This window comes from Oncorhynchus clarkii, chromosome 29 (genome assembly GCF_045791955.1).
Source record: "Oncorhynchus clarkii lewisi isolate Uvic-CL-2024 chromosome 29, UVic_Ocla_1.0, whole genome shotgun sequence".
NCBI lineage: Eukaryota > Metazoa > Chordata > Actinopteri > Salmoniformes > Salmonidae > Oncorhynchus > Oncorhynchus clarkii.
The window spans coordinates 14,771,317-14,799,154 of NC_092175.1; the positions used below are offsets into that span (position 1 = coordinate 14,771,317).

The 27,838-nt window shown below is 43.4% G+C and overlaps 1 protein-coding gene across 1 annotated transcript in view; it reads right to left on the reverse strand.

Moving 5' to 3' along the window:
• LOC139387998 (netrin receptor UNC5D-like) overlaps positions 1 to 27,838 on the reverse strand; it is a 337,146-nt gene that overhangs the window by 72,502 nt on the left and 236,806 nt on the right. Inside the window, exons 3-4 of the mRNA XM_071134475.1 lie at positions 16,035 to 16,178; positions 14,579 to 14,682 (exon numbers count right to left, since the gene is read on the reverse strand). Of these exons, the coding sequence (XP_070990576.1) occupies positions 14,579 to 14,682; positions 16,035 to 16,178 (248 nt within the window). The remainder of the gene's footprint in view (positions 1 to 14,578; positions 14,683 to 16,034; positions 16,179 to 27,838) is intronic.

The following is a 27,838-nucleotide window of genomic DNA, read 5'->3' on the forward strand; positions in this document are numbered from 1 at the left end:
TCAGGACCGGACTCAACACAGAACGGTGCACCATAACCAATCAGAGCTACAGTAGGCCTATATGCAAAAAAGCCATTTGCCAAATGGGCCTGCCATCATTAACTTTGAACTGGACTGTGTGTTTACAGGCAGCAACAACAGCACGACTTTAGATCATTAGAAAGCATTTACCAAAATACACAAAATACACTTCTATGGATTTCTGTAAATATGTAAATACCATGGGAGTCCACTTACATGTGGGAACTTTACAGTCCTATTGGTCAAACAACCATGAACATGTAGGCTCTCTCTCCCTCAGTTAACTATGCACATCAACAACAACAAAGAGATCAGCAACTAATCAATGTTAGCCAGAGCCAGATGAGCTAAAATCTAATGAGGAAATAGTAGATAAACCCTCTCAAACTTTTTAAACTAGTAGTTGACCATCAAAATTGCAATGATAAACGATGGGGAATAGTAGCCTGCTCACCCTTCTGTAGCTTGCCTGCCAATACATGCTTGTCCCAACCCATGTTTCGACAACTGAATGGGAACTTGCCTGCCTGCCCTCCCATTTGATTGATGCCAAATACATTTGATTGACACCTAAAAGATATGCTAACAACATAGCTAGATAGCAAGGTGATTCACAATCCTTGCTAGATAACCAAATGACACCTGCATCTCTAGCTGTAGCCACCGAAATACGATATGGCGGAAAAGTCGTCAAATCACCCACTCCTCCAATGACATGTCACCTTCCCAGCAGCTAGCTAGCTAATGTTAGGATCCATATAATTAGCTTTCTAAATAAATAGCGACATAAATAGATAAGCTAACCTATTAGCCACGTTATGACTGACTTAAACAGTGCATCTCGAAGTGCTGGAGGCAGCAAACAATGAGGTTTACATCCTGATATCAATATGTATTGGTGAATAAGGTACACAACATGACCAAAAGTATTTGGACACCTGCTTGTCGACCATCTCATTCCAAAATCATGGCCATTAATATGGAGTTGGTCCCCCTTTGGTGCTATAACAGCTTCCACTAGATGTTGTAAAATTGCTGCAGGGACTTGCTTCCATTCAGCCACAAGAGTATTAGAGAGGTCGGGCACTGATGTTGGGTGATTAGTCCTGGCTCTCAGTCAGCATTCCAATTCATCCCAAAGGTGTTTGATGGGGTTGAGGTCAGGGCTCTGTACAGGCCAGTCAAGTTCTAACACACCAATCTCGACAAATGATTTCTGTATAGAGCTCGCATTGTGCACGGGGGCATTGTCATACTGAAACAGGAAAGGGCCTCCCCCAAACTGTTTCCACAAAGTTGGAAGAACAGAATAGTCTACAATGTTACTGTAGGCCTAGCTCGAACCATGAAAAAAGCCCCAGAACATTATTCCTTCTCCACCAAACTTTACAGTTGGCACTATGCAATCGGACTGGTATCCGTCTCACTACCAGATGGTGAAGCGTGATTCATTACTCCAGAGAATGCTTTTCCACTGCATTGAACTGCATCCATATATTATATCCAACAAAGCCTTATTCTATGTCATGGAATTTGCAGTCAAATAAAACCTATTTTTAAAACCTCTTATAAAGTATATACAGTGCCTTGCGAAAGTATTCGGCCCCCTTGAACTTTGCGACCTTTTGCCACATTTCAGGCTTCAAACATAAAGATATAAAACTGTATTTTTTTGTGAAGAATCAACAACAAGTGGGACACAATCATGAAGTGGAACGCCATTTATTGGATATTTCAAACTTTTTTAACAAATCAAAAACTGAAAAATTGGGCGTGCAAAATTATTCAGCCACCTTAAGTTAATACTTTGTAGCGCCACCTTTTGCTGCGATTACAGCTGTAAGTCGCTTGGGGTATGTCTCTATCAGTTTTGCACATCGAGAGACTGAATTTTTTTTCCCATTCCTCCTTGCAAAACAGCTCGAGCTCAGTGAGGTTGGATGGAGAGCATTTGTGAACAGCAGTTTTCAGTTCTTTCCACAGATTCTCGATTGGATTCAGGTCTGGACTTTGACTTGGCCATTCTAACACCTGGATATGTTTATTTTTGAACCATTCCATTGTAGATTTAGCTTTATGTTTTGGATCATTGTCTTGTTGGAAGACAAATCTCCGTCCCAGTCTCAGGTCTTTTGCAGACTCCATCAGGTTTTCTTCCAGAATGGTCCTGTATTTGGCTCCATCCATCTTCCCATCAATTTTAACCATCTTCCCTGTCCCTGCTGAAGAAAAGCAGGCCCAAACCATGATGCTGCCACCACCATGTTTGACAGTGGGGATGGTGTGTTGCTTTTACACCACACATAACGTTTTGCATTGTTGCCAAAAAGTTCAATTTTGGTTTCATCTGACCAGAGCACCTTCTTCCACGTTTGGTGTGTCTCCCAGGTGGCTTGTGGCAAACTTTAAACAACACTTTTTATGGATATCTTTAAGAAATGTCTTTCTTCTTGCCACTCTTCCATAAAGGCCAGATTTGTGCAATATACGACTGATTGTTGTCCTATGGACAGAGTCTCCCACCTCAGCTGTAGATCTCTGCAGTTCATCCAGAGTGATCATGGGCCTCTTGGCTGCATCTCTGATCAGTCTTCTCCTTGTATGAGCTGAAAGTTTAGAGGGACGGCCAGGTCTTGGTAGATTTGCAGTGGTCTGATACTCCTTCCATTTCAATATTATCGCTTGCACAGTGCTCCTTGGGATGTTTAAAGCTTGGGAAATATTTTTGTATCCAAATCCGGCTTTAAACTTCTTCACAACAGTATCTCGGACCTGCCTGGTGTGTTCCTTGTACTTCATGATGCTCTCTGCGCTTTTGACGGACCTCTGAGACTATCACAGTGCAGGTGCATTTATACGGAGACTTGATTACACACAGGTGGATTGTATTTATCATCATTAGTCATTTAGGTCAACATTGGATCATTCAGAGATCCTCACTGAACTTCTGGAGAGTTTTTGCACGCCCAATTTTTCAGTTTTTGTTTGTTAAAAAAGTTTGAAATATCCAATAAATGTCGTTCCACTTCATGATTGTGTCCCACTTGTTGTTGATTCTTCACAAAAAATACAGTTTTATATATTTAGGTTTGAAGCCTGAAATGTGGCAAAAGGTCGCAAAGTTCAAGGGGGCTGAATACTTTCGCAAGGCACTGTATATGATGTCTGTTTGTTTCATATATGCAAAGTAGTTCAAACGCTGTCAGTTCCACTTTAAGTGATGTTTGGTTAGAGGAGTTATAGTTATTCCCCAGATTCATGTGGAGATGATCAGACGGTTACATTTCCACTGTAGATGAGGATATCTCCTTGGTTGAGAGCCATGTTGGAGAAACGGCTGGACTTCTATGTATTCTTTAACCACTGTCTTCCTTCGCTGGAGTCACATTCATGAATGTGTAAACTAACTCAAAATAGTTTAAAATTACTAAAACCAAATCAAAACTGCAGAAATGATAATGGACCTACATTCATACAGTTTCTTGACCGTGTCCAGCTTGCTAATAATCGCCAAAATGAAAGCTAGACAGTTAGGGGACCATAGAACATTCCAAAAATGATGGATAGTCTCAAGTCTTGTTAGCCTTATATACTGGATACACATGGTAAACACTCTCCGCTGAAATTCTTACTTGCACGTTACTTCTGGACAATGCAACAACAATAAGAAACAATAAAAGATAAGAATGGTGAACATAAGGTACATGGCTTAGTGGAATAGATGAAAGATTTGAGCATTACAATACAAGTACAATACAGGAAGGCACAATTTATAGACCAATGTTTACATGTGTTTTGGGGAAGGGAGGATTGAGAGCAAGAGTTTAAATTCTACAGTATTTAGCAATCAAAATAAGAGTCTAGGAGTAGCAGTTGTGATGTGTGTGTAGCAGGAATACACTGAGTGCACAAAACATTTAGGACACCTGCTCTTTCCATGACATAGACTAACCAGGTGAATCCAGGTGAAATCTATGGTCCCTTATTGATGTCACTTGTTAAATCCACTTCAATCAGTGTAGATACAGTTAAGGAAACAGGTCGAAGAAGGATTTTTAATTAAGCATTGTGACAATTGAGACATGGATTGTGTGTGTGCCATTGAGAAGGTGAATGGGCAGGACAGAAGATTTAAGTGCCTTTGAATGCATTATGGTAGAAGGTGCCAGGCGCACCGGTTTGAGTGTGTCAAGAACTGCAACGCTGCTGGGTTTTTCATGCTCAAATGTTTCCCGTGTGTATCAAAAATGGTCCACCGCCTAAAGGACATCCAGCCAGCTTGACACAACTGTGGGAAGCATTGGAGTCAAAATGGGCCTACATCCATGTGGAACGCTTTCAACACCTGGTAGAGTCCAAGCCCAGATGAATTGAGGCTGTTCTGAGGGCAAAAGGCGGTGCAACTCAATATTAGGAACATGTTCCTAATGTTTTGTACACTCAGTGAATCTTTTCACTCTCTCTCTCTCTCTCTCTGTAGGACAGTGTGGTGGACTGTCGGCTCTCAGACCATCGTGTGGAGGACACTGTAGAAGCTGTCCCTACGGTGACAAGGACAGGCAGAGACTGGGGGGCCTGGACTACATGCTGCTGAGGTAGCAGACAGAGCTAAGGGACAATCACACCCTCACAGGACACACCCTCGCAGCCCAGGTGAGCACACTACGATAGGCCAGGGTAAGAGGACACACACACAGGACAGGCAGGCGAACATTGACTGGCAGAGAGTCGACATTTGACTGGCCTGGTCCCAGATCTGTTTATGCTGTCTTGCCAACTCCTGATTTATTTAAAACACTTGTTATATACACTACTCAAAAAAATAAAGGGAACACTTAAACAACACAATGTAACTCCAAGTCAATCACACTTCTGTGAAATCAAACTGTCCACTTAGGAAGTAACACTGATTGACAATACATTTCACATGCTGTTGTGCAAATGGAATAGACAACAGGTGGAAATTATAGGCAATTAGCAAGACTCCCCCAATAAAGGAGTGGTACTGCAGGTGATAACCACAGACCACTTTTCAGTTCCTATGCTTCCTGGCTGATGTTTTGGTCACTTTTGAATGCTGGCGGTGCTTTCACTCTAGTGGTAGCATGAGACAGAGTCTACAACCCACACAAGTGGCTCAGGTAGTGCAGCTCATCCAGGATGGCACATCAATGCGAGCTGTGGCAAGAAGGTTTGCTATGTCTGTCAGCGTAGTGTCCAGAGCATGGAGGCGCTACCAGGAGACAGGCCAGTACATCAGGAGACGTGGAGGAGGCCGTAGGAGGGCAACAACCCAGCAGCAAGTCCACTACCTCCGCCTTTGTGCAAGGAGGAGCAGGAAGAGCACTGCCAGAGCCCTGCAAAATGACCTCCAGCAGGCCACAAATGTGCATGTGTCTGCTCAAATGGTCATAAACAGACTCCATGAGGGTGGTATGAGGGCCCGACGTCCACAGGTGGGGGTTGTGCTTACAGCCCAACACTGTGCAGGACGTTTGGCATTTGCCAGAGAACACCAAGATTGGCAAATTCGCCACTGGCGCCCTGTGCTCTTCACAGATGAAAGCAGGTTCACATTGAGCACATGTGACAGACGTGACAGTCTGGAGACGCCGTGGAGAACGTTCTGCTGCCTGCAGCATCCTCCAGCATGACCGGTTTGGCGGTGGGTCAGTCATGGTGTGGGGTGGCATTTCTTTGGGGGGCCGCACAGCCCTCCATGTTCTCGCAAGAGGTAGCCTGACTGCCATTAGCGTACAGAGATGAGATCCTCAGACCCCTTGTGAGACCATATGCTGGTGCGGTTGGCCCTGGGTTCCTCCTAATGCAAGACAATGCTAGACCTCATGTGGCTGGAGTGTGTCAGCAGTTCCTGCAAGAGGAAGGCATTGATGCTATGGACTGGCCCGCCGTTCCCCAGACCTGAATCAAATTGAGCACATCTGGGACATCATGTCTCGCTCCATCCACTAACGCCACATTGCACCACAGACTGTCCAGGAGTTGGCGGATGCTTTAGTCTAGGTCTGGGAGGAGATCCCTCAGGAGACCATCCGCCACCTCATCAGGAGCATGCATGCCCAGGCGTTGTAGGGAGGTCATACAGGCACGTGGAGGCCACACACACTACTGAGCCTAATTTTGACTTGTTTTAAGGACATTACATCAAAGTTGGATCAGCCTGTAGTGTGGTTTTCCACTTTAATTTTGAGTGTGACTCCAAATCCAGACCTCCATGGGTTGATAAATTTGATTTCCATTGATAATTTTTGTGTGATTTTGTTGTCAGCACATTCAACTATGTAAAGAAAAAAGTATTTAATAAGAATATTTCATTCATTCAGATCTAGGATGTCTTATTTTTGTGTTCCCTTTATTTTTTTGAGCAGTGTATTTTTTTGCTTACGGCATCTGGTATTCCCAGTCCATCTCTGGTCCCGTTACTAACCAGACACGACCCTGAACAGGCGAGTTCAGGGTGGTGTTACCACAAGCCATTTTTTCCCTTCTTGAATTAGGTCACTTGGCTCATCTCTGCAACTCCTCATTGGGCTCGGGAGAGGCGAAGGTTGATTCATACATCCCCCGAAATATGACCTGCCTGGCCGCCTACTTCTTATCACACTGCTCGCTTACACCCGGATGTCAGCCGCACCAATGTGTCAGAGGAAACACAGTTCGACTGACGACCGGAGTCAGCTTGAAGACTCCCGGCTCTGTCACAAGAAGTTGCTAGAGCATGATGAGCCATGGAAAGCCCCACCAGCCAAATTATTGTCATGCCATGTTTCTATAGGAGTTGACTATATGGCACAATCTGATCAAAGACCACACTAACATTTGGCTGATTGTCAGAACAGAAAGAGTGAATCTTCAGTGTACTGGAGGACTATTCTAGAAATAATTGGCTTTGGTACATTGCTTTAGGTTGTGACACTCCAGTTAGTGTGAATCATTGAGGACATACAGTACCAGTCAAACGTTTGGACACACCGACTCATTCAAGGGTTTTTCTTTATTTTTTACATTGTAGAATAATAGTGAAGACATCAACACTATGAAATAACACATATGGAATCATGTAGTAACCAAAAAAGTGTTAAACATTTCCAAATATATTTTAGATTTGAGATTCTTCAAAGTAGCCACACTTTGTCTTGATGACAGCTTTGCACACTCTTGGCATTCTCTCAATCAGCTTCATGAGGACGTCACCTGGAATGCATTTGAATTAACAGGTGTGCATTTTTTAAAGTTAATTTGTGGAATTTCTTCCTTCTTTGAGCCAATCGGTTGTGTTGTGACAAGGTAGGGGTGGGATATAGAACATAACCCTATTTGGTAAAAGAGCAAGTCCATATTATGGCAGGAACAGCTCAAATAAGCATAAAGATATGACAGTCCATCATTACTTTAAGACATGAAGGCCAATCAATGCTGAAAATTTCAAGAACTTTGAACGTTTCTTCAAGTGCAGTCGCAAAAAACATCAAGCGCTTTGATTAAACTGTCTCTCATGGAAAGGAACACCCAGAGTTACCTCTGCTGCAGAGGATGAGTTCATTAGTTACCAGCCTCAGAAATTACAGCCCAAATAAATTATTCAGAGAGTTCAAGTAAAACAGACACATCTCAACATCAACTGTTCGGAGCAGACTGTGTGAATCAGGCCTTCATGGTCGAATTGCTGCAAAGAAACCTCCACCAAAGGACACCAATAAGAAGAGACTTGCTTAGGCCTATAAACATGAGCAATGGACATTAGACAGGTGGAAATCTGTCCTTTGGTCTGATGAATCATGTGTTTGTGAGACGCAGAGTAAGTGAACGGATGATCTCCACATGTCTGGTTCCGAACGAGACGCATGGAGAATGAGGTTGTGATGATGTGGGGGTGTTTTGCTGCTGACACAGTCAGTGATTTATTTAGAATTCAAGGCACACTAGCATGGCTACCACAGCATTATGCAGTGATGCGTCATCCCATTGTGTTTGCGCATAGTGGGACTATCATTTGTTTTTCAACAGGACACTGACCCAACACACCTCCAGGCCGTGTAAGGGCTATTTGACCAAGAAGGAGAATGATGGGGTGCTGCATCAGATGACCTGGCCTCCACAATCTCCCGACCTCAACCCAATTGAGATGGTTTGGGATGATTTGGACAGCAGAGTGAAGGAAAATCAGCCAACAAGTGCTCAGCATATGTGGGACCTCCTTCAAGACTGTTGAAAAGCATTTCAGGTGAAGCTGGTTGAGAGAATGCCATCAAGGCAAAGGATGGCTACTTTGAAAAATCTCAAACAAATTATTATTATGTTATTTCATAGTTTTGATGTCTCACTATTATTCTACAATGTAGAAAATAGTAAAAATAAAGAAATACCCTTGAATGAGTCGGTGAATGAGTCGGTACTGTATGCACTAGTAAAGGAAACAATCAAACATGTTTACACTGACACCCCGTCTTGGGAAAAGGGTGCCATTTGTAACGCAGACCTAGCATTGGAAGATGATCAACTATTGTCCCTCCTGTGCAGAGTGAACCTTGCATTGGCCTACACTGAGCTGACAGAGGAGCTGGTGTTGAATGCTGCACTGTACCCAATGAACAGCATTCTCACATACTGTAGGTGTTCTCTTGCTTGTCCAGTTGCGTTACGGCCATGTCAATAGCAATGGAAATGGCATCTTCCGTGGATCTGTAGGAGAGCTAGGTAAATTGGAGTGGGTCCAGTGTTTCTGAAGAGGGGGATGACTGCGGTAGCTTTCCAATCCTTGGGGATCTCAGACGATATGAAAGAGAGGTTGAACAAGCTGGTAATAGGGGTTGCGACAATGGCGGCGGATAGTTTCAGAAATAGAGGGTCCAGATTGTCAAGACCAGCTGGTTTGTACGGGTCCAGGTTTTGCAGCTCTTTCAGAACATCTGCTATCTGGATTTGGGTAAAGGAGAAGCTGGGGAGGCGTGGGCGAGTAGCTGCGGGGGGGGGGGGAGCTGTTGGCCGAGGTAGGAGTAGCCAGGAGGAAGGCATGACCAGCCGTTGAGAAATGCTTGTTGAAGTTATCGATTATCATGGATTTATCAGTGTTGACTGTGTTACCTAGCCTCAGTGCAGTGGGCAGCTGGGAGGAGGTGCTCTTGTTCTCCATGGACTTTACAGTGTCCCAGAACTTTTTGGAGTTAGAGCTACAGGATGCAAATTTCTGCTTGAAAAAGCTGGCCTTTGCTTTCCTGACTGACTGCGTGTATTGGTTCCTGACTTCCCTGAACAGTTGCATATCGCGGGGACTATTCGACGCTATTGCAGTCCGCTACAGGATGTTTTTATGCTGGTCGAGGGCAGTCAGATCTGGAGTGAACCAAGGGCTATATCTGTTCTTAGTTCTGCCTTTTTTGAACGGAGCATGCTTATCTAAGATGGTGAGGAAGTTACTTTTAAAGAATGACCAAGCATCCTCAACTGACAGGATGAGGTCAATATCCTTCCAGGATACCCGGGCCAGGTTGATTAGAAAGGCCTGCTCGCAGAAGGGAGCGTTTGACAGTGATTAGGGGTGGTCGTTTGACTGCGGATCCGTAGTGGATGCAGGCAATGAGGCAGTGATCGCTGAGATCCTGATTGAAGACAGTGGAGGTGTATTTGGAGGGCCAGTTGGTCAGGATAACGTCTATGAGGGTGCCATTGTTTACAGATTTAGGGTTGTACCTGGTGGGTTCCTTGCTGATTTGTGTGAGATTGAGGGCATCTAGCTTAGATTGTAGGACTGCCGGGGTGTTAAGCATATCCCAGTTTAGGTCACCTAACAGAACAAACTCTGAAGCTAGATGGGGTGGCGATCAATTCACAAATGGTGTCCAGGGCACAGCTGGGAGCTGAGGGGTGTCGGTAGCAGGCGGCAACAGTGAGAGACTTATTTCTGGAGAGAGTAGTTTTTAAAATTAGTAGTTCGAACTGTTTGGGTGTGGACCTGGAAAGTATGATATTACTTTGCAGGCTATCTCTGCAGTAGACTGCATCTCCGCCCCCTTTGGCAATTCTATCTTGACGGAAAATGTTATAGTTTGGTATGGAAATCTCAGAATTTTTGGTGGCCTTCCTAAGCCAGGATTCAGACACAGCAAGGACATCAGGGTTGGCAGGGTGTGCTAAAGCAGTGAGTAAAACAAACTTAGGGAGGAGGCTTCTGATGTTGACATGCATGAAACCAAGGATTTTTCGATCACAGAAGTCAACAAATGAGGGTGCCTGGGGACATGCAGGGCCTGGGTTTACCTCCACATTACCCGCGGAACAAAGGAGGAGTAGTATGAGAGTGCGGCTAAAGGCTATCAAAACTGGTCGCCTAGAGCGTTGGGGACACAGAATAAAAGGAGCAGATTTCTGGGCATGGTAGAATATATTTAGGGCATAATGCATAGACAGGGGTATGGTGGGGTGCGGGTACAGCGGAGGTAAGCCCAGGCACTGGGTGATGATAAGAGAGGTTGTATCTCTGGACATGCTGGTTGTAATGGGTGAGGTCACCTCATGTGTGGGAGGTGGGACAAAGGAGGTATCAGAGGTATGAAGAGTGGAACTAGGGGGTCCATTGTAAACTAAAACAATGATAAACTAACCTGAACAACAGTATACAAGGCATATTGACATTTGAGAGAGACATACAGCGAGGCATAAAGTAATCGCAGGTGTTGATTGGGAGTGCTAGCTAAAAAAACAGGTGAGACAACAACAGCTAATCAGCTAACACAACAACAGCAGGTAAAATGGCGATGACTAGGCAGAGAGGGTCGGATTAACTACACACAGAGCCTGAGTTCGCGGCTGGGGCCGACAGATAAAAAATAAATAAACAGAATGGAGTACCGTGATTAATAGACAGTCCAGCAGGCATCAGCTATGTGGCCAAGTGATCATAGTGTCCAGAGGGCAGAAGTAGATGGAACAGGGGAGCCGCCACTACGCTAACACTCGGGCGACACGGCGTTTAAATTTAGTAGCGTCTACTCCGACGGAGGTCGGATGAAGGCACAGCGGATGGAGTATTCGTCGGCAGACCAGTCGTGGTGGTGCGGCGGGGCGCCGTGTCGACAGAGAATCCAAGCCAGATGGCGAAAGAGGTATTGTAGAATTTAGTTTGCTAGCCGGGAGATGCGCCTGGCTCACGGCTAACTGGTGCTAGCTTTGTGGCAGTGGCGTTAGCCACTATAGCCAATCGGTAGCAGCGGTGAACCGGTGCCAAGGTCCAGAGTATACAGCAAGGATCCGGTGGAGTATTGGGCTCTAGCCGTGTATGAGTGGGGTTCGGTTGAACAGCCGAGTAGGCCGGGAGGTGGGCCTCAGGGATAGCTTTGATACTGGGTGCCACGGTGTGTGCAAACTAGCTGTGAGCTAGCTAGCTGCAAGCTGTAAGCTAGCTAGCTGCAAGCTAGCCGTGAAGATCAGAAGTAGTGGTCCAGGGATTACGGCAGGAATCCGGTGTTGTTGTGGAGAGATAGTCCGATACTGGTAGACTGGCGAGTATTATCCAGGCTAAAAACAGGGCTGGTATCTGTGCAGAATGTAAAAGCCGCTAGCAGTGGCTAACAATGACTAATAAATAGCTTGTAGCTAATTAGCTGGTTAGCTTCTGGAGATTCTAGAATGTGTTCTAAAGTTAAAAAATATATAATAATAGCGATAAAGTATCTCATTGGGTGAGACAGGTTACCGGAAGGTATAATCAAATTAAACATCGAAAGGAGATTGAAAATAAAGTTGAAATATAAATGAAAAATACAAAAATACACGAGACACGAACAAAACACAACACGTCTTCACTGCTACGCCATCTTGGATTACAACAGGACAATGACCCAACACACCTCCAGGCTGTGTAAGGGCTATTTTACCAAGAAGGAGAGTGTAGGAGTGCTGCATCAGATGACCTGGCCTCCACAATCCCCTGATCTCAACCAAATTGAGGTGGTTTGGGATGAGTCAGACAGCAGAGTGAAGGAAAAGCAGCCAACAATTGCTCAGCATATATGGGAACTTCTTCAAGACTGTTGGAAAAGCATTCCAGGTGAAGCTGGTTTAGAGAATGCCAAGAGTGTGCAAAGCTGTCATCAAAGCTAAAAAATCACAAATCTAAAATATATTAGTAGTTGTCTTAAAACGTTTGACCGGTAGTGTAATTGTTGTGTTATTTGTTCACTCAGGTTCCCTTTATCTAATTTTAGGTTTTGGAGAAGATCTGCTAACACTCAGTATTAAAAATAGAGAAAATCAGAAAGGGGGCAAATACTTTTCAATGGCACTGTAGCTTGCACTAGCCTACAAAAAAACGTATGCCTGCTCTTTTCCCGCAATCCATCACGAGTATTTGGTGTGTCGTCATAGTGGTCTCTGACTTGTGGTCAGACTCCCTATAGGCGGAAACAAACTTAAACTCGCCTTTTTTAAATGTTGAATGTCAAAACATAGAAAGGTGCCATAAAGTATGCTTTCTGAATTTAAAAGTAATCCTAGAAATAATAATCTAGTTTTTCAAAGTACCTGTAATTTGATTACAACATTTTTACTGGTAACGTAACAGATTACTGTTCCAGGTTTTTTTGTAATCAGTTACAGGTAACGGATTACACGTCATCTGTTTCTCCCCAACCCTGTGGATAGGAAGCGCTGGGACAGGTCGTCTGGATACTGGACAGCCAATAAATTGGCAGATGCAAACAGAATATCATTTTTAGCGGACAACAGTTCTTGAGGGCTCAAACAAAAAAAAGTGGTTTGAGTTGTGTGGTTGCAATATCAACTGTCCCTTATCTCTGGTATATCTTGCCATGCATCATTCAAGACTACATTTCAATTATGGGCAGAGCAATGGGCATATAATGCAAAATGTCTCAGGAAAGACTGTCTGGGTTGTCAATACTCGGTAAAGAAAACAATTGGGCCCGCAACCTGGCCCTACAGCCCTTGGTGAAAACATTTACGCACAAAAATGCAAGGTGACGCAGTCGCATACTGTAGCTACTATAGGCCTCTATGTTTAAAAAAAGCACAGATACAGAGAGGATTTTTTTCTAAGAGAAAAAGAGAGAGAGAGAGAGAGAGAGAGAGAAGCAGAAAGAGGACTTCAGAAGACAGGGGAGGCTCTCAAATTTGATTTAACTGAATGTACCTTGATTGCAGCCCATTTGTTTAGGCTATTAGCCAGACAAAACCTCCTGAGGTTCAACAATAATGGTAACATTTTTCCTCAAGCCAACTACTTTTTTCCTCATTGTTAGGCTATTTGATGTGTAATTTGTATAACAAGTTTATAAATAGCAGCTAAATAGCAGCTAAACACTGTATACAGCTATAGATAGTAGGCTCGACTGCATAATGAAACAATCCAAGGTAAGCTCGTGTTTTGAGGGTGGACCGATTGCATTATTAGACTGGTTTAACACACAACAACTTTCTATCCAAGCTGGGAGAGAGCGTGAGGATGGCTCATGTCATGCAGGTTCAAGTAGGCTGCACAGGGCAGTTGTATATTCAACAAATATCTATTGGTTGCTGATTAGTATGCTGATTAGTATGCTGATTAGTATGCGATTGTATCGAACCACCCAGCATGGCAGCCTTGCAACACCGTGTATAACTTCGTGAAATGTCAGGCTTAACATGTGAAAATGACAACCAAATAGGCCTACAAATAAAGATGTATTCATTAGCTAAAGCAAAGCTATAGGCAACATGCTCTGGCACCACAGAAAGCCTATCATTGCTTTGCATATACACGTTGCAATTTCAGGACCATGGACAGCAATCGGTAGTCATTTCTTTGTGAGTGGCTGTCTGGATGACTCATTAGATTTAGATGGGGGGGGGGGGGGGCTCTGACCTTGTGGGAGGTGTCCAGAGAAACTGCGTTAAGCCAGTGGCAGGAAGGTGTGAACACACATTAACACCACAAACATACGCCGGCAAGCAGGCAGGCACACACACACACACACACCAATCCAAGGCAATCCAATAAACATGCAAATGTACAAGACACACATGGTTGGACACACATTCATACCACTGAAAGTAAACATGCCGGTGAAAACCTGATTTCTTATTCACCCTGAAGATGAAAGCGACATGAGAACGGAGAGGAGCAGCCACACAAATAATATCCATGGCACCTTAATAAGTCATAACTCTACATCCCTTCACTATACAACGTAGGGATGCGAGGAGATAGATATGGCCAGAAGCATACAGCAGGCCTATATCACCATCTCCACTCTGAGGTAAACACATAACAAGAGCCAGTCACTCAGATGCTGAAGGGAATGGGGCTAGTAGTGGAAACAGTTCAAATGGGAACAATCATCTCTTCACAGAGAAATGAGGATGTGCCTTTGGATGCTGTAAACCTGGAGTAGAAGTAATCCAAATATGACAAATACATGTAACTGACAAATGCTTTGTGGGCAACAAAAAAACGACTTGATGCTGCTATAATGCATTATTACTTTCCATAAGAAAAGCCTTATAAAAATATATACTGTGAGTTAAAACATGCAGGCCTTACCTCTGCGACAGGCACTCCCTCTGGTGGACGGCAGTGCAGCACAATCATGCCTTTAATGGGCACCTCCCTCCCCTGGGGGTCCTGCTCAAAGTTCTTCCTCAGGTCTGGGAGAGAGGAGGGACACAGGGAGACAGGATTAGGGCTGTTGCGGTGACCGTATTACCGCCTCACTGGCAGTGATGAGTCATGACCGCAGTAAAATTCCATGTGACCGTTGAGTCATGGTAATCTCCTTTGATGCACTCTGGAGATGCTTTGGTTGTACCCAACTTGCTACCTACCATCGGGTCCTAATGACCTGGCACTCAGGGCTCTATTGTCCCTCTAACCACTCCGAGGTCAATGCAAATACAATAGAAAATCACATCCAACACTTATCCTCAAAACAGTAGTCCTACAGTACTTTTAAAACTCGCCTCACTGTGTCACGGATCCCTCTGGAACTTTCCTTATGCACACCTGGCCCCTATTCCCAGTGATTAGTAATGGTATAAGTGTGCCCTTTGGTTTGCGAGAGTCCTGTCGATTATTGTTACAATGTCCGTTGGTGCGTGTGAGTACTTGTGCTGTGTGTTCTGGCTTTCGTGTCATTGTGGATTGCGCAGATGATTACAGATCTCATCCCGTGTGTTATTCATTGTGCGTGTGTGTTATTTCGTCGAGGTACTCCTCACTCTTTTGTTTGGGTTTCTACCCTGTGTTTTGTTACGTGTTTGCTTGGTCTTCATCCCCGTGCCTTTACACGGCACGCCGTAATTTGGGTGTAATAAAAAGGTAACGATTCATTAAAAACAGCCATACGCATATTAGTGTTTATGCACATGCATAGATTCATGAGCTCCAGCCGAATGGAAAAACCTTAAAATGATGATTGTGCCATTTTACAATACACAAAACAAGAGTGATTTAAAATGTTTTTGGCACATAATTGGTCTAGCCTATACTCCAAAATCAAACAAATTTGAGTAATTGCCTTTGAGTGTGGACTGTGTTATTATGCATACTGGATGGACTGGTTACCTTATGCTAGTCTGTGAGAGAAAGTATAGCCCTAGGCGATGCGGTTGGTTCATTGATTGTGCAGGGCAGCATACAGTATTTCTATTACATTTTGAATAGGGAATTTTTTTAATGTTAATAATTGATTGGTTGACACATTACCTTTAGCTATTCAGAATATCTCACCACCATTTCCTCCTAACATGTTTTCACAACAAAACATATTTCACGAAACTGTTGACAGCCAATCTGCATGAAAGGAATAAAGGAGAGAGAGGAGGAGATGGAAACGCATGGTGATGAGATATTCTGTATAGATACTACCTATTACTTGGCTATTTAAAATCAAATAGAAATTCACAAATTCTCTCTTTCTCCCACACTCACTTTCTCTCTCTCTTTCATCTTCCCCCACTCACGTCTCCCCCCCCCCTGTTGGTATGGTTCTGCTACTCACAGGCGATGCGTACGGTGGCTTTGCGGCTCTTGGAGGTGCCCAGGTGGCTCCAGGCCACACACAGACACCAGTAGTCCTCAGGGCCATGGAAGTCCTCCACCTGCTGACGGGACACGTTGATCATCACTTCCCGGATCTTCAGCCCTGCAGGAACACACAGATTATAATCTCAGATTACCAACACAGTTTACCATCACAGATTACATAATTCGAATATATCCCAGATGATCAGAAACTTGAATCGCTAAAATTATCAAAACTGATTATCACACAACGTAATCAGAAGACTTGGTGAGACGTAAAAGACTAAATATCCAGGGAAGAAGAGATTAAATATCCAGGCGATAAGAGATTATCAGTCCCAAACAGATGAAGAGGTGTGCAGAGAGATGAGTGTCTGTCATATTATTATCCACAGATGATTACTCTGAAGCCTGACAAATCTATATAAAGACATTTTCTTATTATCATCATTTTGACTATCACTCAGATACAGTGTCTTGCAAAAGTATTCATCCCCCTTGGCGTTTTTCCTATTTTGTTGCATTGCTGTAATTTAATGGATGTTTATTTGGATTTCATGTAATGGGCATACACAAAATAGTCCAAATTGGTGAAGTGAAATGGAAAAAATTACTTGTTTAAAAAAATTAAAAATCGAGTGGTGCGTGCACATGTATATGTGCATATGTATTCACCACCTTTGCTATGAAGCCCCTAAATATGATCTGGTGCAACCAATTACCTTCAGTAGTCACATAATTAGTTAAATAAAGTCCATCTGTGTGCAATCTGTGTCACATGATCTGTCACATGATCTCAGTATATACAGTGGGGCAAAAAAAAAGTATTTAGTCAGCCACCAATTGTGCAAGTTCTGCCACTTAAAAAGATGAGAGAGGCCTGCAATTTTCATCATAGGTACACTTCAACTATGACAGACAAAATGAGAAATAAAAATCCAGAGAAACACATTGTAGGATTTTTAATGAATTTATTTGCAAATTATGGTGGAAAATAATAATCAAATGACACAAACCCCCCAAAATCCATTTTAATTCCAGGTTGTAAGGCAACAAAATAGGAACAATGCCAATAGGGTGAATACTTTCACAAACCACTGTAATCTATTTCAGACTGGCAATAGGGAGGACATATGATGATGCCAATTAGATAGGGATTGTTATTGACCCTCTTTTGATTACTCAGTTCTACTAATGCCTTAATACATCTCTGCAGTTTATCAAGAGACTAAATGGTAGGAAATGGTTTCAAATGGATATGGTATATTGGACGTCTGCCACCTGCATTGTATCCTCACATTATTTCTATGGATACAGTACATTTGAAAAATGGTTCCAAAACGGTTATTCACAACAAGGTGCGTTGTGATTCGTCAACACCCCGGTATTGAAAAGACTCAATCTCAATCATATTATGTAAAACGCATCATCATGATGATGTGGCAAGTTACAATTTGCTTTTTGAAAGTTATATATCTTTTCTCTGACATGTAATCATGCATTTTGGGACTGTATCAACATTGGACTAATACAAATAATTCCTAAATATATTTTTTTTAGTGGATTATCCTTTTAACTTGATGTACAGAAACCATAGTGTGTGTACGATTTGCTCTGAACCTCAATTTATTTATGCATATCTCAAGCTGTGATTCAATCCATAATCATGAACAAATATGTGGTTGGTATGGAATTGGTTGTTTTATTTTGTAAGTCTCTCCAACAGCGACAAGACTGTACGTATACAAAAAACTATATGAGACCATATTGGAACATTAATGCATAATAGGGAAGCTCTGCTGGATATCATAGAAAGAACAGTTTTCAAAACTATTTCAGGGCCGCTCTCCAAAGGGGAAAGCAGCTCTGTCTATGATAACTTTATTCTCCCTGCCTGCTATATAAAGCTAATTTCACAGACTGTTCCAAACTTGCCCATCACGGTTGGGGGTTAGTGAGAGAGTGTGTTTGTGTGTCTGTACACGTGACGTGTGTGTGTTTTCGGCTCCAAGAGTCCTCTCAGCGGGCCACTCCCAGCATGCATTTTGTATTTGTATTTATTATGGATCCCCATTAGCTGCTGCCAAGGCAGGAGCTACTCTTCCTGGGGTACAGCAAAATGAAGGCAGTAATACAATTTTAAAAACATTACAATATATTCACAACAGATTTCACAACACATTAAGTCTGTGCCTTCAGGCCACTACTCTACTATCACATATCTACAACACAAAATCAATATGTACATTTGCGTATGTTATTGTGTGTGTGTATGCATGTGTCTGTGCCTGTGTCTCTTCACGGTCCCTGCTGTTCCATAACGACTATTTTTATCAGTTTTTTTAAATTAAATTTTACTGCTTGCATGAGTTACTTGATGTGGAATGGAGTTCCATGTAGTCATGGCTCTATGTTGTACTGTGCGCCTTACATAGTCTGTTCTGGACTTTGGAACTGTGACATGTCTTGTGGGGTATGCATGGGTGTCCGAGCTGTTGGCCAGTAGTTCAAACAGACAGCTCGGTGCATTCAACATGTCAATACCTTTCACAAATACCAGTAGTGATGAAGTCAATCTCTCCTCCACTTTAAGCCAGGAGATTGACATGCATATTATTAATATTAGCTCTCTGTGTATATCCAAGGGCCAGCCGTGCTGTCCTGTTCTGAGCCAATTGCAAGTCCCCCCTTCTGGCACCTGACCACATGACTGAACAGTAGCCCAGGCGCGACAAAACTAGGGCCTGTAGGACCTGCCTTGTTTATAGCGCTGTCAAGAAGGCAGAGCAGCGCATTATTATGGACAGACTTTTCCCCATTTTAGCTAGTGTTGTAGTCACCCTAACTTGCTCAATTTCTACATTATTCAGTACAATATTTAGTTGAGGTTTAGGGTTTAGTGAACAATTTGTCCCAAATACAATGTTTTTAGTTTTTGAAATATTTAGCACCAACTTATTCCTTGCCACCCATTCTGAAACGAACTGCAGCTGTTTGTTAAGTGTTGCAGTCATTTCAATCGCTGTAGTATTCAAAGCCAGTGACATGTCGTTAGTAAAATTGAAAAAGGTAAGGGGCCTAGACAGCTGCCCTAGGAAATTCCTGATTCTACCTGGATTATGTTGGAAAGGCTTCCATTAAAGAACAACCTCTGTGTTCTGTTAGACAGGTAGCTCTTTATCCACAATATACATCAGACAGGACCATCAGACAGACAGACAGACAGGACCACAAATGGGTTGAGACAAAATTGAAACTTGCTGTCAGTTGTAGGTCATACCTGTTTGATAGAGATGTGTTTGGGGAGATATTTATTGAGACAGATAAACAGAAATATGGAAGTCAGAAGTCATAAGACAAGGGTACACAGAGTGCTACCTGTCTGTCTGTCTGTCTGTCTGTCTGTCTGTCTAAAAGCTTCATACTGATGCCATTGATTCTGTAATCTCTAGTTTAAGTGCTTACTGACAAGCGACTTAGTTTATGATTGAAATACAGTAAGACGTCTAAAGGGGGATTTGGGTTCAGCTTTCTTTTAAATCACAATGACTCCCTGTCCATTGGGAGAAGTGCTTCATCTTTAGTCACTATGAAGCAATGTAAGATATTGTAGAACTGCGAGTGAATGCTGACAAGGCCATACAATTGTGTGGTTAGGCACTCTGTTTTAGTTAATTTACTTTACCTATGTTTTATCCTGTGTCCCAAAACGGCACCCTATTCCCAACATTGCATTACTTTTGACAGGGGCTCATAGGGCATTAAAGGGACTAAGGTTCCATTTGGGATGCAGATTTAGTCATCACGACGCGATTATCATCTTTAATATGCTTTTTGAATTCTGCTTTATTCCACAGAATAATAGTCAGAACATTCAGAAGTCCACTGTGCTCAGTAGTTTTTCTTTCAAAAAGTATCCAGACGCACTCTGTGCACTGGTGCTGTGGAGACACATTAAACGTCTGCATGTGCCACAACTAAGGGGCACATCCATGTTTCTCAGAGAAAATCGATTCTCTCTCAATAGAGAAAAATACAAGCAAAATGCGGTTTGGGTAGATTTCGAACAGCAACATAGATCGTCATTTCTGCAAAGGGGCATAAAGGAGCAATGTGTGTGTGTGCTGTGTGTTTGTCTGTCTGTCGGCCTGTATGTGTATGTGTGTGTGAGTGTGCATCCAAGAATGAATTTGTGGCCCAAACAAGGAAATCCATGACTAATGGTATCAAATAATCCTCCCAAACTAATGTCGTATTGAGTGAGTGCCAGTGTGAGGGGCTGGCTGAAGGGGGAGATGGAGTAAGAGAAAATCAGGAAGTCACACTCTCTCCAAGAATCCTCCACACTGTGTGCAGATCAAAAAGCTTAGCCGCAGTATCAGTGACCTGGTATTCCACTATTTAACCGTTTTCCCCTCATTTGCTATCTTTGTGTGCTTCTAAATGGATTTAGTGTGTGTGTGTGTCAATCCCAGTACATCTCCATTCCTTTCTTACCTCCCCTCTTTCTGTACATCTCCATCCCTCTCTCCCCTATTTTCTATCTTTCCTCTCTTCCTGTACCTCTTTGCCCATGTCTCTCCCTCTCTTTCATTGTGGCTCGGGTCTTTCCCTGTGGCTCAGGTCTTTCCCTGTGGCTCAGGTCTTTCCTTGTGTCTCAGGTCTTTCCCTGTGGCTCAGGTCTTTCCTTGTGGCTCATGCCTTTCCTTGTGGCTCATGACTTTCCTTGTGTCTCAGGTCTTTCCTTGTGTCTCAGGTCTTTCCTTGTGTCTCAGGTCTTTCCCTGTGGCTCATGACTTTCCTTGTGTCTTAGGTCTTGCCAATGGCTCTTGACAGAGTGCCATGACGCCTTGACAACAGACCCTGAGGAGGAGTAGAGCATCCCTTGTTCTCTCTCCTCCACCCTTGTTCTCTCTCCATGTCTTTTCTTTTCCCTTTACCCTCTCCTTCTAAAGGTGGCATGGATAATGCTGCTCCTTTCCCCTCCTTCTCTCCTCCCCTTCTCCTTCTTTCCCTTCTCCCCCGCTCTCCCTGCACCCCTCTGTCACATGGAATGACACTGGAGAGATGAAGCAGTAAAACATTTAATAAATAACGGACATGGAACGAGACAGGAACAGCGTCAACAAACAGGTAGCACAAACAAAAGACAATTCATGCAGCAGCCGGGAACAGAGCAAGGGAATTGATAAATATAGGGGAGGAAATAAACAGATGAGTGAGTACAGGTGAGTCCAATATCGTTGATCCACGTGACGAGGGAAGGCAGGTGTCCGTAATGGATGGAAGGAGTGCATGATGCAGGGCAGCCTGGCGCCCTCACATGCCGGGGGGGGGGGGGGGGGGGGGGGAAGAGCGGGAGCAGACGTGACACGACACCCTCATTCTACCACTCCCCATTCCCTCCATCCTCCTCTCTTCCCTACATCCCTCTCCCCGGCAGTGATCCTGTGCTGTGAGCTCTCTCTGGTTCTCTGTGCCATTGTCTGGATTCTGGCTGGGTCTGTGGAGAGGCACCACGTGGAGTAGCCCTGTGCCAGCTACACGTGCCTCCTGATCCACCCAGCACAGCTTGGCAGAACACCGTGTGTATTTTGTGTGTGCGTATGTGATTGTGAGAGTATGTGTGCATGTGTGTGTGTGTGTGTGTGTGTGTGTGTGTGTGTGTGTGTGTGTGTGTGTATGTGTGTGTGTGTGTGCGTGCGCATGCGTGTATGTGTGGTTTAGTGTTTGTGTGTGTGAGTGCTCCGCTCGGCCCTGGATGTCTCTGTCATACTTAGCGTCATGACCAAATGCTATTTCTTCGTAGACACTAGAGATGCTCACGAGGCAGACGTGCACATGGACGTAGACACAGGCGAGGCTTGTTGTCAACGTGGCGTGGTTAGGGGTCGCTGCGACTGGCGGGTAGCTTCAGGGGGAGCGTATGACTAATTTGCTGTTTCTGAACGCTGCTTCAGGGAAACGTTTGTGCGATGTGACATTGGGGGGGATGGTGGTTGGCTGGCTGAGGGCCAGACACGAGACGAACCCTAGCAGACAAGTGGAACATTGGAACATGCTCCCAGCAACATCTTCAGTCTGATCCCAGTTGTGTGTCACACTTCATCCCAGAACCAAAGGGACGCATGCATTAAGGCATGATAATTCAGCCATTTAAAACGCTGGAAGTCACGCGTGTTCATGGCGTCTCCACATTGTCTGATTAACCCACATGTAAATAAGCTTGTGGGTAGTAGTCATACCCCTGTAGGTCAAATACCCTTTTATAAGAAATCTACTAACTTAACATATGGAATTGTTTGGATATTAATAAAATGGACCATCTAGCTATTTGATGTTGTATTTTAGGACCCCTGTACAGATGACATATCTTAATTTGATCATTCTGTTGTTGTAGGAATTTTTCCTGCTATGCATTTGAGGTTTTAAAAGGCTTCTAAAATCTGTAATTTCCACTTTAAAATTATCAGACATGATTTGTCCTAACGAAAAATGTATTAACAAAAATTTCCATTAATTATAATCCACATAACAATTCACATTTCCTGTTGCTGCAGGATTTTTTTCCTGCTTTCCTCACTCAAATTAAGATATGGCGTCTGTAGTTAGAAAACAATACGTACAAATTATTACTGCTACTAGTACAGAGAAAAACATTGAAGAACAAACAAATAAAAGGCAAAAAAATATATTAAAAAATAAGTATGTTTTGAAGGGTCTAAAAATGCATCTGAGAGATATAGGAAAGCCATAGAGATAGATAGAGGACTCTAGTGCCTAAAAGTCCATTTTAGCATGGGCAGCGCCATTGAAGACTTTCACCATTTTAAACTTGGTGAAATTAGGATTATCGAATTTCATCCGGGTCATCAGGAGGGATCAGCGAATGAATTTCCCCTGCAAACATTACATTCCTGCAGGGGAAAGTAAATAGCCAACCTTGGCTTTATACCTGTTCGAACAACAAACTCCAGGTGGCAGTACGCACCCTTTCAGTTTGTATACCAACTCATAGTAGTAGTAGAAGAAGAAAATGGACTACTTCAAAATGGAGATGGCGCCATTGGCGCCTCCCGTGCCCTCACAGAGACCATAATGGGACAGATAGAAATCATTCTCTATGAGGAAAGCTCAGGAAAACTTCAGGGGCAATCTTTATGTGGAATAACCCTTATTATTTTATGTGGAATAACCCTTATTATTTTATGTGGAATAACCCCTATTCATCTCCAGTCATTTTTTTTACTGCATATTCATTTTGTATGGAGTTGGGACATGGGCGTCCTTGGGTTGTCAAAGAACAAAACCGACAACAGTGCGTGTTTGTGAGAGTCTATGTTTTTCAGAATGGAGACATAATAGTTTTGTAGCTCAAACCGTTCTTTTTTTGTGTGTGACAGAAACCACTCGTCTCACAATAACCACTCTACTGCAGCTCCCAGCCATTGCACAGGCCAACGGCCGCCATCGGCGGACTTAGTGGATTGAGACTCCCCAATTGAGATGCCACCAATGCAAAACGGAAACAGACTTTTATTGATAAAAACGCACTGGAGCAGAAATTGACTTAAACTGCAGGGGGTTATTATAACCCTGTTAAGTCTAAAGTCGCTCTTGCTCTTTTCTCGTTACCTTCTCAATGATATTTTTCTGTCTCTCTGTCTCCATAGTGGAGTATTACTTCTGCTACTGTGTCTGTATCTCTGTATCTCTGTATCCATATCTCTCATCTTCTCTCTCTCTGCTCCTCTTGATGACTGAGTATTCATCCTCTGCCTCGCTCTCTCTCTCTCTCTCTCTCTGAGCCCCTGCCTGGTGGGAGGTAGATGATGTCTCTGCAGGTCGACTGTGATCCTCATACAAAATGATGGACCTCCACAGAAACAGAGCCCTGTATCCCTTCCTCTCTCCTCCTGCCTCTCTCTCCCCCCTCTCCTCCTCAAATATCTCTTCAACAAAGACTTTGGGGGAACTGATGGCCTCTCCTCTTGTCCTCTGCTTCCCCTCCCTCCTTCTTTTCTTCCCTCCTCTCCCTCTTTGACTATCACTGCCATCTTTCCATCATAGGGAGCAGTGGAACGGATATTCTATCCTTCCCCCTCTCTCTCAATTTTCCATCTCTCTTTATCTCGACATCTTCATCTGGGTATCAACTGTCTCCCAGTCAAAGATACCGTCAGGGACAAATAACCTCCCTTCTCCTTTCCTTCCTCTCCTTTCATTCTTTCTCTCCATGTCTCTCAACCTACTCAACCATTTCTCCACTCCAATACCAATGTATATCTGGGACCATGGCCTGCAATACACCTGTCTCCATTCCCACATGCAAAGACCCAATTCCAAACCAATGCCTGTCTCCTCTCCATAGGCCCCTTACCCTTTCTTTGCAGATAGATAGATAAGATAGATATCAGCAACATGGTCACTCGTCCTCTTTGTTGACTGCCATTCTTTCAAGTCCCTCCTTATCCAGACATGGGTTTGGAATCAGGCCTAAGAGCTGCACTTTTGGGTTTATTCCTAATCCTTTATGGACCCAATTCTGCTACCTCATCTGAGTACCTTATAATATTTCCAAATCCAGTAGGAGTGATCCTCTATAATACTGTACCTGAACAGAACTGATACCATTCCTAAAACCTCCTGGGTTAAGTTTATCAGGGTCATAGCATTCTGCTATGGAAGCTCAATCTGGTAAGCAACGATTACACAAGCAATCCTACCAACTTTGCGTCTAAGACTGTTCTGATCTGCAACATCAAAAGACTGAGGGAAACTTGTAGAGGGATAAATGAATGAGAGGAGGAGAAATGTGCTGCCACATGAACATCCTCAGAACTGTAACTTTCATGTTGTTGCTGCGGCATTCTACTCTTTGCACCTTGTTCTTTTCAATCGCCTGTAAACTGAGCTTGAAGTATGTTGTGCTCTCAGTGCATGAAAGCTTAGGGAATATAGAGAAACATGGGATTTCTGGAGAAACATGGAAACAAAGATTTTCGAACACGGAAGTGGAGATTGAACAATGGAAGGTACAGCAGAGGAGAGATTGGAACACGGAAGGGGAATGTTCATCTTGGTGATGTTCCATAATCCTTTAATCAGTGGCCCGCTATTATCTCCCTGTGTGAGTCCCTAGATATTTTCTCAGGCACACGTGTGGCGTACACAGGCAGGCATAAACCCTCTCACACACACATACACTCCTCCCCTCCCCCACAGACACAATGAAACATTAACCCCACGCCGCAGAAAGAGTTGACAGTGGGTTCAGATTGCAGTCAGACTTGTTCCCTGCGGAGAAGACTTTCACTTTGCTTTTAGGGGAAGTGTTGCAGCGCGACTGTCAACCTCCATCAGACTCACGCTTCATGTTTTCTGTGGCCTGTTTACCTATAAGGTAGAACTGCACGCAGCATCAGGGCCTAGCCTTGATGCTAATCACGCTAGGCATTGTGTTTTTGTTAGCGACAACACAACATCACAGCATCTGCAGCAGGTTAAAAACATTCATACAAAGGGGAAATAAGATGCCACCTACATGCTATTATACACATAACCATGCATAGACTCGCATACACACGCACGTGCAAATGCATACACACACAATCAGGTACGTGCACACACACACACATACGTGTACACACACACACACGTGTACACACAGGCACACACGTACACACAGACACACACGTACACACAGGCACACACGTACACACAGGCACACACGTACACACAGGGACACACACACACAGGTACACTGCACTGTTGGTTAAGGGCTTGTAAGTAAGCATTTCACGGTAAGGTCTACCTGTTGTTTTTGGGGCATGTGACAAATAAAGTTTGATTTGATTTGACACACACGCACGCACACTTCAATTATGTGATCTGTTGGGAATGAACACTCACTGCACTTATCTTTACTGAATATTCATGTCTATTGGTTGGTTTGAACTATTGTGACTATTGTAGCTGGAAACGACAGATTTTTTTAATGGAATATCTACAGAGGCCCATTATCAGCAACCATCGCTCCTGTGTTCCAATGGCACATTGTGTTAGCTAATCCAAGTTCATAATTTTAAAGGCTAATTGATCATTAGAAAACCCTTTTGCAATTATGTTAGCACAGCTGAAAACTGTTGTCCTGATTAAAGAAGCAATAAAACTGGCCTTCTTTAGACTAGAGTATCTGGAGCATCAGCATTTGTGGGTTTGATTACAGGCTCAAAATGTCCAGAAACAAATAACTTTCTTCTAAAACTCGTCAGTCTATTCTTGTTCTGAGAAATGAAGGCTATTCAATGCGAGAAATTGCCAAGAAAATGAAGATCTCGTACAACGCGGTGTAGTCCCTTCGCAGAACAGATAAGAGTAGCATTCCTGCAATGTTGTTCTGTTGAAATGTTATTTGAGCTCTGAGAAATTAAGCTAATTGATCAAATCAAATCAAATCACTTTATATGTACATACTGTATTCTCAACATAACTCATCCTATATAACTACCTCTGCACATACTGTACCTTGGTCCTACTTAAATATTGTCCATACACACCAAGTATTTCTATTCTGGACTCTGACATTGCTCGTTGTGATATTGCTTGTTCTGATATTAATGCATTTCTTGTTTATTTTTTATTTTTTTATTTTTCTGTCTACACTCTCACAGTGCGTTGTATGCAAATATCCGCTCAGACACATCCAAGTGTTTACAGTCCCATGTTTCTGTCAACCAGGCCTCCAGACCCTCACACTCAGCTCTGTCTATTAACCAAGCCTCTGATGCAGCCAGCCAGGCTGCTGTTTTATTGCCCTCTGCATGGCACAGGTGGACTGTTAAGGTTCACACACACACACACAGGCGCAGGTAGGTACGCATACATGCACGCGCACACGCAAGCACTGCCACACAAGCACACATCAGACATATGAACCCTGATAAGGAGCCAGATGGGGAGGTAACTCGGCAAAAGCAGACACCAGGCAATAAAGAGACGGCAGGAGCTCGATTGTAACTGTGTGGAAGATAATGTCCTGTGTTGATTCACTGATTGTGTGTGTGTGTGTGTGCGTGTGTATTTAAAGTGAAGAATCAACGCTGTTAGACAAATAGAAAACACAAACAAAAGTCGATGACGGTGACCTTCATTTGTGTGTATTTGTGTGTGTGTGCGTGCGTGTGTGTGTGTGTGTGTGTGTGTGTGTGTGACTGGCATCTAGAAGTGAGAACACAGATGAAGGAGAGATCTGACTCTGTCTAATGACAAAGGATTTAACGCTGAACAACGCTGTTACTTTGCCGTTGATTTTGAACATTTTACCACTGTAAGTCTATTGTCCGTCACAGCTTAATGAGGACGTTGGAAAATAATAAGATAATACAATGTCACAGTGGGGAGTAGCATAGAGCTAAAGTTTTGAGAGTCTGCTGAGATAGAGACTGAGAGAGAAGGAGGGAGAGAGAGAGAAAGAAAGAGAGAAAGTACAGGAGTGACAGCCCAGGGGTTTTCTCTAGTTCTCCGCAAGTTGAATAAAAACACAATATTCTGTATTTGTTCAAGTTGCATCAGAAAAAGACAATCATCTCCACAGGCAAGAGATCAAAGTCAAATCTCTCAATGATGTCATATTCGTTTGGATCAAGTGTGAGATGTACGCTAACGTGGCAAGGCAACAGTATTTGACGAGTTGGACCTAGTCTTGGGCACAGTCAATAGGTTTCCTTTAAACCTCCAATGGCCTTCACATTTTACGTTATGAGTACCATTTTATCACTC